Raw genomic sequence first — 13339 nt, forward strand, 5'->3', positions numbered from 1 at the left:
ATAGTTAAAACCACTGGTCCTTCAACTAATGGTGACTTAATTTTTTGGGCTAATAGAATGGAGCCCATAGCTATTTAATATTAAGAAGAACATAAAATGTTTAAGTTACTGATGCTTAAGATTTCAGACCACAGTGATTCTCAGAATACAAATAAATTTTGGCATCTATTTTTGGAATCCGTGTTTTCTAAAGAATTAATTGTCCTTTGAATAATTTAGTTGGCAGGCAGAAAATTACATATAGGTTCAAGCCTAAAATGTAACGAACATACAATTAATTTCTCCACAAATATCTATCTCTAAATGAAGTTATCTGTTTGATATAGATATGAGTTGTAGGAAAGTTACAGGGATATTATGAGGCCCATGAAAACTTTGTTATGAAAGAAAACAATTTTTAATTTCGTAGTTTCTATCAATCTAGAAAGCCTATGAATATTTACTATTAATTCACTATATTAAAAACTAGATAAAAGAAGGTACACACAAGAGAAAAGCATCACATAACAAAACGTTTACTAGAATAGTATCAAAATCTATTAAAATTTTGAGATTACATATACACATTTGAAATCAATGATACTTTCACATTTCTAGGGAGAATCTTAAAAATTTATTTGTCACTATAAAATATATGTCAAAATATTGGGAAACTGTCGGGCTATGGTCAAGGACTTTGTTCTTACAGCAAAACAATTTATAAAACCTTGATGTAAGTACCATTAGTGATATAGTAAGTTTTTATGTATATTCGTGGTCAGAATGTTCTAATGTGTTTCATATAAATGTGCTTTATGAAGGTCAGAAAATTCCACCTTTGGCCTTGCTATTAATCCTTAAAGCATGTGATCTCCACAGTTGTTTTAATTCTTGTCTATCTCTTAGAAACTTCTAGTAATTCAGCCCAGATCAGTATGCACTCAAAGACTGCCTAGTCTGTTTAAAGCAAATGTAGTACATTCTAGTAGTGGAAGGATAGCAATGAAGAAATAACTTCCAAATAACAAAGCAAATACTTTAAAACATGCCTAGATCATCAACCTAGTATATTATCTCAAAAAAGGCTCCACGGTGGCAAAATTATAATAATAATAAATAAGTAGAGAGATTGAAATCTTGACATATGAAAAAGGAATAGTTATGAAAAATATAGGTCAATTCAAAGGATAACATGGCACAAAGCTCTCCACCAAAAATTCTAGTGAGATTTGTTATTCCAATTCTAGTACTGGTCATTCCTTTTGTATTTTTCTCTTCACTACCACCTCTGGACTTGTATATTTCTCTTAGCCCTTCTCCACCATGGTGCTGCAAGAGAATTTAGCTCTAATATCCTGTCATTCATTGTATAACATAAATTAACTTCCTTCTTATGCATCCCAAGTTAAACTTGGTAAATAGTATGTAAGGGAAAATTGAGAAAAGAGTGACTCAAATAATTTTCTGTAGGGCTTTACTCTTTAGCTCAACCCTAGTGGAGAATGATTGTGACACCCATACATTTAATTATTATATTTAAATATCATTAATTAAAACTTGAGTCTTTGATGAAACTTTATGTTTTACCAGTATACTAATTTTTCTTATCTTTTCTTTTTTTTTTTTTGACATGGACTGTCACTCTGTCACCCAGGCTGCAGTGCAGTGGCGCGATCTCAGCTTACTGCAACCTCTGCCTCCAGGGTTCAAGCAATTCTTCTGCCTCAGCCTCCTGAGTAGCTGGGACTACAGGTGCACACCATCACGCCCATCTAATTTTTGTATTTTTAGTAGAGACGGAGTTTCACCATATTGGTCAGGCTGGTCTCGACTCCTGACCTCGTGATCTGCCCGCCTCAGCCTCCCAAAGTGCTGGGATTACAGGTGTGAGCCAGTACACCCAGCCCCACTATTCTAATTTTTACAATATTGCTATGCATGGATTTTTGATTAAATATCAAAAGTATAGGTCAAAATAAATATGATGGATAATATACATGACATTCTGCTTTATTGTTAATGAAGAGGTTGTGAAAAAAATGTAAGTTAAAAATTTAGAGACCATCTGACCTAGTCGTGCACTGCATTAGAATGCCTAATATAAATAGCACTTGATATCAAGTTTCACAATAAATAATGTAAAAATTTTATTAATGTCTCTATTTCTCAATTATGCCTAGATGTTAACATGTTAGTACCTAGATTATTGTTTTCTCACTGACATTCCACAGCTCAAATAATCTAATTTGTAGAAATATACTCCTTCTCCCTAAGGGATTTAGCAGAGCTATTTTTATGCTGAAAGGGAAATGTTTTATGTAAGCATTTTTACTTTTTTGTGAGTAGTCTTTTTGGTGGGAAGAAGGTACCCCTCCTTAACTTAATCTCCCTCCATGCATTTATTCCTGTTCAATTATTTAAATACCCAATTTTGTTTCCTTTCCTTGCTGACAGCTGATTAATTGTGCCCCTTTTATGTTTTCCAAAGAAATACCCTTATTCACAACACTGATTATTTGATGGCTTTGTCAAAAAAAGATAAGCAAATTATCCTATCTATATTTATAAAGTTTGAAAATATTAAGTTAAAATAAAAAATAGGTGGGAAGATTCTGATATCCACAATTTAACACTTACAATTTGAAAATACGTATTTGCATCTCCAAGAATAAATTTCTAATATGCTGACTAAAATATTTTAATTTTTTCATGGAATTATCAAATAAGGCATGAAAATACACATTTTTGCCTGTGAAAAATGGGTTTGATTGACATTAACAAAATATAAGAAACTTTTTTAGCTATGTAGAACCTGAGCTTTCTTGGCATATTTTGAAACAACTAGTAGTACATTGACATATAAAATATATTTCTGTTTCCTTATTGGTCTGTAAACTGTTTTTTTAATTCAAAAGAAGACAGAATAATCCTTTCTATATTGTTATTGTTCTATCATGCTAAGTAAAATGACAGTGACCCTGAAGGTATTGAAAAAGTCAAATAGCAGACCCTTTAGGAACTGAGAGATAACGATTGGGACTTTTTTTTTTAATGTACTGGTAACTAAATTGTAACTTACCTGTTGTGTAAGAGAAGTGCAGCAGGTCTTCATTCATATCTCTTTTTTGTTGAATGAATAGGTTTAATTTGTACTTAATATTGTGGATTTTAAAAACATTTATATGCTTTTTTTTTTACATGATGTAGAGATAGACTTCATTGTGTGATTAAAATCTAGTTCTAAAATCTATTGAATCGGGAAAAACAAGGAATATATAATCATACATTACCTTTTTCAATATGCATCCTTTTTGACTCATGTCCCATGTCATGACCGGCCAAATCTCCCTCTTTGGGCCCAGGAAGTACATTTGGTGATAAGCCCATCAGCATCTGGTTCATGGACAACCCATTCTGATGGACCGCTATTATGGCCGAAAAGAAAACAAACAAAACAAAACACAAAAACACCATAACACACAAGGTTCCAATAAGTCAATTAAACTCTCTTGGACTCAACAGTAACTATAATATTAATATAATGGTCTAACTTTAAATTTATAATCTATCCCTAAAAACACTGTGATAACTGATAAACATGATAATTTGTCAGAATATGCAGAAAATATTGAAAATGACATCACCTCACTTTATTTTCATTTTGCATAAAACAAGATTTTTATCTGGAAAATGTAAATTTTTAAAATATAAGAATATAGTAGAAATTGCTATTTGGCAAACACCATTAATAATAATTGTTTCAGGATCAAGGGATAATTCTAAAACTAGTGAATGGAAGTTTGGTAAAGAACAGAATATTTGCATAGTCTTAAGATATTTTTCTCACCAGACACTCACTATCTACAAAGGTAAACATCATCAACAAGTAATATTGCAATAGAGAAACCTAGTAGTCACCACCTTAAGAAAGTGATAAAGTTATTGCTGGTATTGTAGAAATGTGTGTTTCCTGAAATGATTCACTAAGAAGGACACATTATCACAGCTGTGTGATTCCCACCAAACATCCATAACCTAAGTCTAATCAAAAGGAAACATAAAAAAATCCAAACTGAGGGACATTCTACAAAATAAATGGCCTGTACTAAAAAAAAAAAAAAAAAAAAAAAAAGTTACTGAAAGACAAAATGGACTAAGGAACTGTTCCAGATTAAAGAATACTAAGAGAATATGACAACTAATTGTAGTGTGTGATCATAGATTGGCTTTTGCAGCTAGAAAAAAAAAATCTTGCTTTAAAAAATATTGGTGTGAAAACCAGTGCAATTTAAATAAAAACTGTAGTTCAAATTTTAGTACTATAATAATGTTATTTTCCTGATTTTGATCATTTTTCTCTTATGTAAAATAATGTTCTTGTTTCTAGAAGATAAACGATGATGAATTTGAGGTAAAGTTGTATTAAATCTATGACAGAAGCACTAGGTGACATTATGCCTTTATTGAGATATCACTTTCAGAGAACTTGATTGGTTGACTGATGAGGTAAATCAGGATGACAAACACATAAGAATAATTTGCATTATATTTGAAAATTTTCTGTTAGTCTAAAATTACTTTAAAGTAATATGTTACATATATGTACATATATATGTATGTGTGTGGATGTGGATGTATTTCCATTTCAACAATTATGGTATCCCAGGCATACAAAAATGTCTCCTTTGTTTCTATCAAAAATTGAAAAAAGAATATTACCATTACTAAAATAACATGAATGTATAACAAAACTCATTCAAATCTTCCCCCATCTGTCCGTCATTTTCATTTTGTTCCAATTTTTTTTTTTCTCTAGGACAGCACCTTTCCAATGACAATATCTTATAATGAAACCAATATTTATCATTAAATTTCTGATTCTAGTGTCAACATACCATAAAAATATACAGTAAATATTTTATTTGAAAACTGTTTTAAAATTGTATATAAAGTTATAAAATTAAGGAAATACGTTTCCAGCAGGCCAAAGCAAGTATATATATTTAGTATTATGTTGAACTATATAATTGCCAATAATTGTCTATCTTTTATTTATAATTATTTACATAGCATTCAACTTAATCTTTAAATTATCCACTTCAATAGCTCCCAGATCAACAATTTTCACTTTATGCATACATTCCTTTATAACCTATGAAGTGACTTTCTAGAAAATGCTTTCCTATTATGAAAATATTCTCGACAACCAAATAACTTAAATAAACTTTGTACAATTAGATGAAGTGTATGCTATAAACATAACTGCATAAAATAATAGCTAAATTCTGGAAATAAGCAATATATATAGGTTTTATCAAACAAGTTATTCTCTTTTAATATAGTCATTTATCAAAAGAACAATCTGAGATTATTGTACAGACACAAAAATCACTTGTTAATTGGATGGCATTTTAACTTTATTCTTAATTTTCTTGGCCATAACTACCAAGATTAAATATTGTGAAAATATTATAAAATAACACACAGTCCTACTTTCCAAATTTTAAAAATAACAATATATGGCAATACTATGCATTATTGATTGTTACTAATTCAAATTCTCAAACTTAGCTAATTTCAAATTATTTAATCCATTGACCACCTGAATGACTTAGAAATGTATGCTTTTTAAATTTAGTATTTTGAATTTAACTCATTTCTCTTTGTGGATATCTCCATTAACACAAGGATAAAATTTTAAAGTCAGTGAATTACAAAAATGGCAGAGTAGGATTTGAGGAATGATGTTGAATAATCCATAAACAGTGTACCAAGACACTAGATATTTGAGAATTGGTTGTGTTTACTTCAGAAACCAATCTAAAAGGTTACTTATTTTCTCTGTTTCATAGCTCAAATCTTTATATGTGGCATCAAAGAGAGGAAATTTATATCAGGACCTGTTATTAATGTAGTATCATACCTCATGATATTGCAAACTGGGAAACATAATTTTGAGAGATGGCTATTGCTACAGAGTTTCAGAACATGATCCATCTGAGATCCATTTGGAATGAGGGCATGTTGATTAGAAAAGCCAGCTGAACCCTAATAAAGTTTAAAATGGTGACAAGTAGAAGTATGAGACCTACGGATTCTGTCAGAAGAGCTCTCAGTCCGAGCAGGGGAGCTGGACACGCTGCTGCTGCGATGTGATGATGGGTGACTGCCAGGCCTTCTCCCCTCCTCCAGAGAGGGGGCAGGTGAGGGGCTATCAGGAACACGCTCCTGCACCAGCAAGAGAGGGAAGGAGGGTAGAAAAGATGTTAAATACAACGGATCTTTACTTAATGAATGTTGTTTTTTCTCAATACAATAAGAAATGTAAAGAGAATAAACACTTTACTTCATCAGCATTTAACTGTACTAAAAGATATGTTTATCTTGAGCAAGCCAAATAAAGTAGAAAAAGATGGTCTATGAAACTATGGTTCTACAGGTAAGCGTGACTGCAGTAATGGTGAATGTCAATCCACTCTGGAGAAAAAGTAAGCCCTAGGAAGACACCCAAAAATAACCAAATAAGAACCCATTAGACAACAAAGATCTCGGAGAATAAAGAAGGATTATTTATCATTTTGAAGAAATCTTTAAATATATTCCCTTATTTCTGCAAGTATCTAAAGATCATGTAATAAACACATTATCAACATGACTGACCATCATAATAATACCAGAGGAGTTTTTAACAGGTATTCCATCCTAGTACTGCTCTGGACATACTCAGTCACATTTTAAGGCATCACGGAAATGGATTATTATTTAATACTGGAATAATTTTCTTTGGTTTAAATAATTCTCGGAGTACCTACCACATCTAGCTTCAATTCAACCACACAACTGTATTAAGGGCACATTTATGAAATATATATCAATCATGTCCCAGGGAAATTTGGTACTGTGCTTCCTGATACTCTATTTTATGTCAACAGTCTTGTCTCTCTCCACACCTCCCTCTCTAAGCTCTGTACATTCTCCAGTAGACAAATCTGCAAGTAGATTCTATAAATGTCTCCAATTACCTATTATAAATGGAATTACAGATTAAGAAAGAAGGTACCCATTGGTGAACATTTTCTACTTTGAGCAGCAAAATATTTATACCCTCAGTTATTAACAGACACAGGCCTTGATGAACTGTCTTTGTCATAATAAATAGTTAAAAGTGTGGAAGAAAACTATATAAAGTATGTAGATGTATAATGTACTTATAAATAATTAGTACGTTATTCCTTATTAGGGAGAAAATATGCAATTACGAAATAGAGAAAAAAATCTAAAATGTAATTGGCCTGTAGGAGGCTAATGTTTCCAAAACGTCAATGTTAACTTAATATGGAAAACAAATAGGAGGTTCCAGGTTTTGTACTGCCAGTGAGAATGATGATCATGCTCATCTTTGGTCAAAGTGATTCCATTAGCACCATGATGGTTTGAAATCCTGCTGCACATCAGAATCACCTGGCATGTTCTTAAATGTGCTTATGCTTGAGTTTCACTCCCAGAGATTCTGGTTTACTGAGTATTATGGCTTAATTGTGTTCCCCAAAAAGATCTGTTGAAGCCCTAACCTTTGGTCCCTATCAATATGAATGTACTTGAAAACTGAGTCTTTGCAGACATAATTAGTTAAGATGAGAACATACTGGATTAGGGTGGCTTTTAATCCCACGTGAGTCATGTCCTTACAAGTAGATGTGAAGATAGGAGGGAAGAATGTCATGTGACCATAGAGGAAGAGATTAAACTTGTGCAGCTTCAAGCCAGGGAATGGCAAGGATTGCCAGCTGCTACCAGAAGCTATAGAAAGCGAAGGATTCTACCTAGAATCTCAAAGGGAGCATGGTCCTGATGAACTCCTGATTTTGAACTTCTAGACTCCAATAATGAGAGACAATAAATTTCTGTGGTTTTAAGGTACCCAGTTTCTGGTTCTTTGTTACAGTGGCCCTAGAAATCTAATACACTACGTCTAAAATGGGACCCAGACTTCAGTATCTTTTTAAAGCTCTCCCTGTGATTTTAATATGGAACCAAGATTGAGCTGTACTTTTGTCACACTCTTTTAATTTTTCAATGATGTACATTGCCAATAAACATCTTCAACAGATATGCTGAGACTTCATTTTGAAGACCCTGACAAATAAAATGAAAATAACCAGAAAAAATAGCCAGCCCTTTTCCCAAATCCATGTCATAAAACGGTTTCCTAACATATATTCCACGGAATTTTTAAAAAAAAAAGCGCTATAAGAAGCTTCATGACAAAACAATATTGTAAAGGAAAAGAAAAAAGAGGTCAATTAAATTTTAATCTCGAAAGTTGCAATGCGTATTACAATCTTGTCGTAATAATAACTTGTTGAACTTTAAGAGTTTTTGTACAGAGCTAATATGTGCTGATAGGCTTCTGTAAAAGACAATAAACTCCCACAGAAGGCAGACGTATTGTTAGTATTATACTAAAAAGCATTAGCCCTTTACCTTAATTGATCGGGGTTAACAATTAAGTGCTTTATTTTCTGCAAATAGCAAAATTGATATGTAGGTAAATGTAAGCAACACACAATATATTTTCCATCTCAAGTTATGTGGGGTTTCCACTTAAAATACTGCAAATATGCAAATAAGTGGGAGGGAGAGAGAAAGAGAAAGAGGCAGAGAGAAGAGATGGGAAGAGGAGAGAGAAAACAAGGGGGGACAAAGACAAACATACATCCCAGATATTAAAATTTGAAACTAACTTGTTCAGAGACGTTTATAACATGTATGCATTTGTTACATGCTAGGATACTACAGAAAGATGGCATCCAACTTTACAGTTTGCAGATTAAGATATTTTGAAATCTTTATCACAGGTAACATGGAAAACGAATATATTATCAGTTACTTTTCCAAACTAACAAAATGAAGCATGTATGCTTCTAAAATGTCTAAGGCAAACAAACGACCAACAGTTTTAAAAAACAAACATGTATATGACTTAAAAGAGCAGAAACTTCACATCTGGATGCCAAAACTTACTTCCTGTCTTCCAATTATAATTACCCTAAACTATAAAGAAGTTTCAAATGGCAATATTCTCATATCAAATCATTGTAATCACAAATCAAAAGACAATCTTGGCTTGTGTTAGCCACGCCATAATTCAAAAGTTTAGTTGTGTATGGTTTTGGAGTATTTGCGCACTTATCATAGAAGATGCATTTATAAGGCTATATGTAGAACTCCTTCATAATTTGTATAAATATATCAAGAAACAATACTGCAGCTAACTGCATACATGTCCAGAGATATACTCTTAAAGTCTAATCTTGATTTCTTGAAATTCTAATAGAAGCATAGTTTGTCTAAGCTTTAGAGCTAATTCCTAATACATCTAACTGTTAGCACTTGGATTACACAGAAATACATGGTGTGTATTTAAGAAAATGCATTGATATATTTTTGTATAAAGAGAATTTTCTAAATTAACCATTCTATTTTATTCCAAAGTTCACTCACATCAATGCTTATCTATCAATAAATTTTAATATTTTTCTTAATAATTATGTTAATGCATGTTTGGCTGAACAGACATAAAGTACAATCTTGAAATAAATCAGTCTCTCTAAAATGATTTTGCAAGTCTGATTTTCCTGTCATAATAGATTTCTTAGTAGTGCTAATGGAAAGCATGAGAATATAATTTTTCTGAGATATTTAACTCATAAAATGCTTAAATATTAAATGCATAAATCTCTGGAAACAATTATTATGCCATTAAAATAATTCCTTGTTTATTTTAACATTTCCCATATAAGTAGAAAAATGCTTTATTAGTCAATGTACTTAAATGTCAAAGTTGTCTGTGATCATCCCTTTAATGTATGAATTGTTCAGTTATTCATTTACACATCCAAAATACTCTTAAAGAGGCATATTATACTAAGTAAAAATAAATTAGATTGAAATCTTTATGTAAAATGCATTTTAAAAGCATAATAAAGCTCAGTAAATATGTATAAGTAAAATAATAATATTTAATTTACCTTTAACTTAGTTTTTGCTTTAATTGTAGTTTCGTGTTCAAGAACAAAGGATACAAAAACAATAGTTAATACTGTTATTTGAAGAAAATATTTTAATTTATGCAAATTTTTATGATTTAAAAGCTTAACTATTCAATTGAAACTTTCTATAAATTGAGACACAACATATTCAGTCATTTTACTTAATGTATAATTTCAATCTTTGGAACCTAATGTATTGTTCTTTGAAGAATTTCATTAAAGTAAAATCCATTGAGCAAGTAAGATTTGAATACATTGTTGCACAATAAATTAATTTATTTCAACAGCTTAATTCTTTTATCATATTTATATGCTTGCCTTTCCAGAGTATTCTATAAGATGGAGAATAATGGAGACAATAAAGAATTGCTTAGGAGGGAATCTCATAATTATTACTGAAACAAAATAGATAATGAGTTTTATTCAGACATAATAAGAAAGAAGCAGTTCAATGTCTATAAGAAAACTATGTAAACTGGATTTATCATTTCATTTGTGTAATACCCTTTAACGTCCAATAAGGGGCTGAAGCAGGACACAGAAAACGAATATTTAATTTAATACTTCAACACACTCCTTTATAGTCCTGCATCAACTTCACCAATCAATAAAACACAATCTTTTGCAATGTTCCATCTTTATAAAACTCGCCACAATAATAAATGAAAATTTAAGAGGAGCACTCTTTCACTGAAAAAAAAAAAAAAAAGGTCATACTAATAAACTAATAGTAACAGGAGAACAAAAAAGGAAAAGCTGCATTTTTGCCTCTGGGAAGAACAAGAAGTATTTGGTGTGTAGGATAATTCAGAATCAAAAATAGAATTCAAAAACAACATACTCAAATTCTAAAATAAACAGTGTAAAATGTTCAGTACTACACACATGTGATTAAACATTTTAAAAATTGCATTATCTCAGTTGCCCTCTCTCCACCTTAAAAATGTATTATATTTTATCAAATTAAAATATTTTCTTAGGGTAAGTATAATCACAACTCATTTCTCTAAAGGATTATTTCATTTAGCTTTTATTTATTTTGCTCTCCTTTTAATTCTCTTCATTTTTTGTTTTTCAATAGAGATTCCCTAACTGAACAGGATATAGAAGTGGGAAAACAATTTGTAATATTAAATTTTTGTTGTTGTTGTTTGTTTTTTTGAGTCAGAGTCTTGCTCTGTCACCCAGGCTGGAGTGCAGTGGCACAATCTCGGCTCACTGCAACCTCCACCTCCCCAGTTCAAGCAATTCTCCTACCTCAGCCTCTGAGTAGCTGGGATTACAGGCGTCTGCCACCAAACTTGATTAATTTTTTGTATTGTTAGCAGAGACGGGGTTTCAGCATGTCGGTCAGGCTGGTCTAAGTGATCCACCAGCCTAGGCCTCCCAAAGTGCTGGGATTACAGCTGTGAGCCACTGTGCCCAGCCTAAATGTTATCTTCATATAACTTTTAATTTATAAAATTGATGAAGTTGACCAGCACTTTATATAACCAAAACTTCTCAGCTTTAAGAAAACTCAGGCTCAAATACATTAGTTCAATGAGTATTTACTGAACACTTACTATGTACCAGGCAGGATCTAGGTTCTGGTTACATAAAATTAAACAAAACTGACAAAAATTATTGTCCCCATGGAGCATATATCACACCTGGTAAATGTTGTTAGTGAAATGCAACATCATTGACACTAAGAGTGGTGTTCAAATTCCTTTGCTTTGGAAAAATGTGCAAAGAAGACAAATAGCAGAATTGGAATCCTGTATTCAGAAAAATGCTTAAAAGTACTTTTAAGAGACAGTCAATGATGTTAGCATGCTTACACCTAGTTGAGGACCAGGCAGCCCAAATCAAGATTCCATAGCTGAGGAAGCCCCAAATAATATTTACATAGCTTTTAAAAAAACTTTGATTATGGAACTCCATAAATACTCAAGTTTTCTAAACATGAAACTGGCAAGGCCCCGTGAAACAACTTAATATAGCCTGAAACAACTTAACTTTATTCTCCTGTTGTCTTTTTGAACTTACTCATTGGTGGTAGGGGACTATATTTTTCCCAAGTGTGTATGAAAATTCACATAGCCTTGTAACTTTTTAGGTTGCTATTTGATAATATAAGTTTGCTTTAAGCAGCAAAATAAAATCTTGACTCAGGAATTATAATTCAGCACCATCTGACAATAAATACTGGTGTCTTAATTAAAAGGTTGGACTTCTTTCTTTACTACAGCCAAGGGATATAGAGATGAAGGAAGAACAGCAAGGAAAAAAAGGTAAGTGCTGATTTGACCAGCATTGCCTTTAACTGGCATCAATCTCTCCTGCATGGTAAATGTTTAAAGTCAATGTTTAACTTAGTAAGGAACAAATGTATGTTCTTACAGGCCACCACCACTATGAGCCTCTCATCTGCAGTTCACTTGATGAGTCTAATTCATCCAGATGTTCCTTTGACCCTTGAGTTTCCTGCATAGTTACCTCTGGAGGCTTGGTTCAAGTTGATGTGGGGGTACGACTACTTCATAGATGGTGTTGCAAGCTTCTATAATGAACGTAATGTCTGCTTGGTTGCCTTTTATGATGCCAGCCACCACTGATGATCATGGTCACAATTCATCACTTCATTAGGGCTTGTAATTTCCTACACACTTATTTTCTAGAAGGTTTCTATGATCACAAAGTTACCTCATGAATCATTTGGCTATTCTTAGGATCAGTTTTTATGGAAAAGGCAGGAAAAATGCTTGATCCCTTCCATGTATTTATCTTTAAGCCTTTATTGTCCTTTAAAAACATTAGTTCCCCTCAAATTCTCCAAATGTGAACAATGAGTTTCTTTTTTAGTATTATTATAAAATCAAGCATTTAAACATGTGATGTATTTCAAGGCCTAGATGTTTCATTAGTGGTGGTTGTGTTGTAAAACTTTCTTTTTTAGGTTAACATCTTTTTTTCATATTTAATATCAATATTCAAATAAACCTAAAGAGAACATACTTATTATTTTTTAAAACCAAATAAAATTAAATAAATTTTTGTGAAAAAAATTTATGTCTAAAAGCTCTGCATACACTTGGGAGATTTTTATGTTTGTACAAAGAATAAACTATTCTGTAACTAAAAACAAACATGAAGTATATGATGTCACATTGCTCTAAGATTCACTCTACTTCGTGAATTAGGTCACTCTGGTTGTAGTTTTTATAATCTTTTCACATTTTAAACTTCATGCAAGTAACATCCTGTTTCCTAATACAGTATTTTAAGAACTTGCTTTAAAGTATGAGTACAATTATAAACAGCGT

The 13339-nt window shown here is 31.8% G+C and overlaps 1 protein-coding gene across 2 annotated transcripts in view; it reads right to left on the reverse strand.

The window, feature by feature from the left end:
* Positions 1-13339, reverse strand: part of DACH1 (dachshund family transcription factor 1) — a 429256-nt gene that overhangs the window by 117036 nt on the left and 298881 nt on the right. For both annotated transcript variants that reach the window (XM_522679.8, XM_016925363.4), the window contains 2 exons: positions 6072-6207; positions 3270-3404 (listed from right to left, as the gene is read on the reverse strand). In XM_522679.8, the coding sequence (XP_522679.5) occupies positions 3270-3404; positions 6072-6207 (271 nt within the window). The remainder of the gene's footprint in view (positions 1-3269; positions 3405-6071; positions 6208-13339) is intronic.

Source organism: Pan troglodytes, chromosome 14 (assembly GCF_028858775.2).
Source record: "Pan troglodytes isolate AG18354 chromosome 14, NHGRI_mPanTro3-v2.0_pri, whole genome shotgun sequence".
NCBI lineage: Eukaryota > Metazoa > Chordata > Mammalia > Primates > Hominidae > Pan > Pan troglodytes.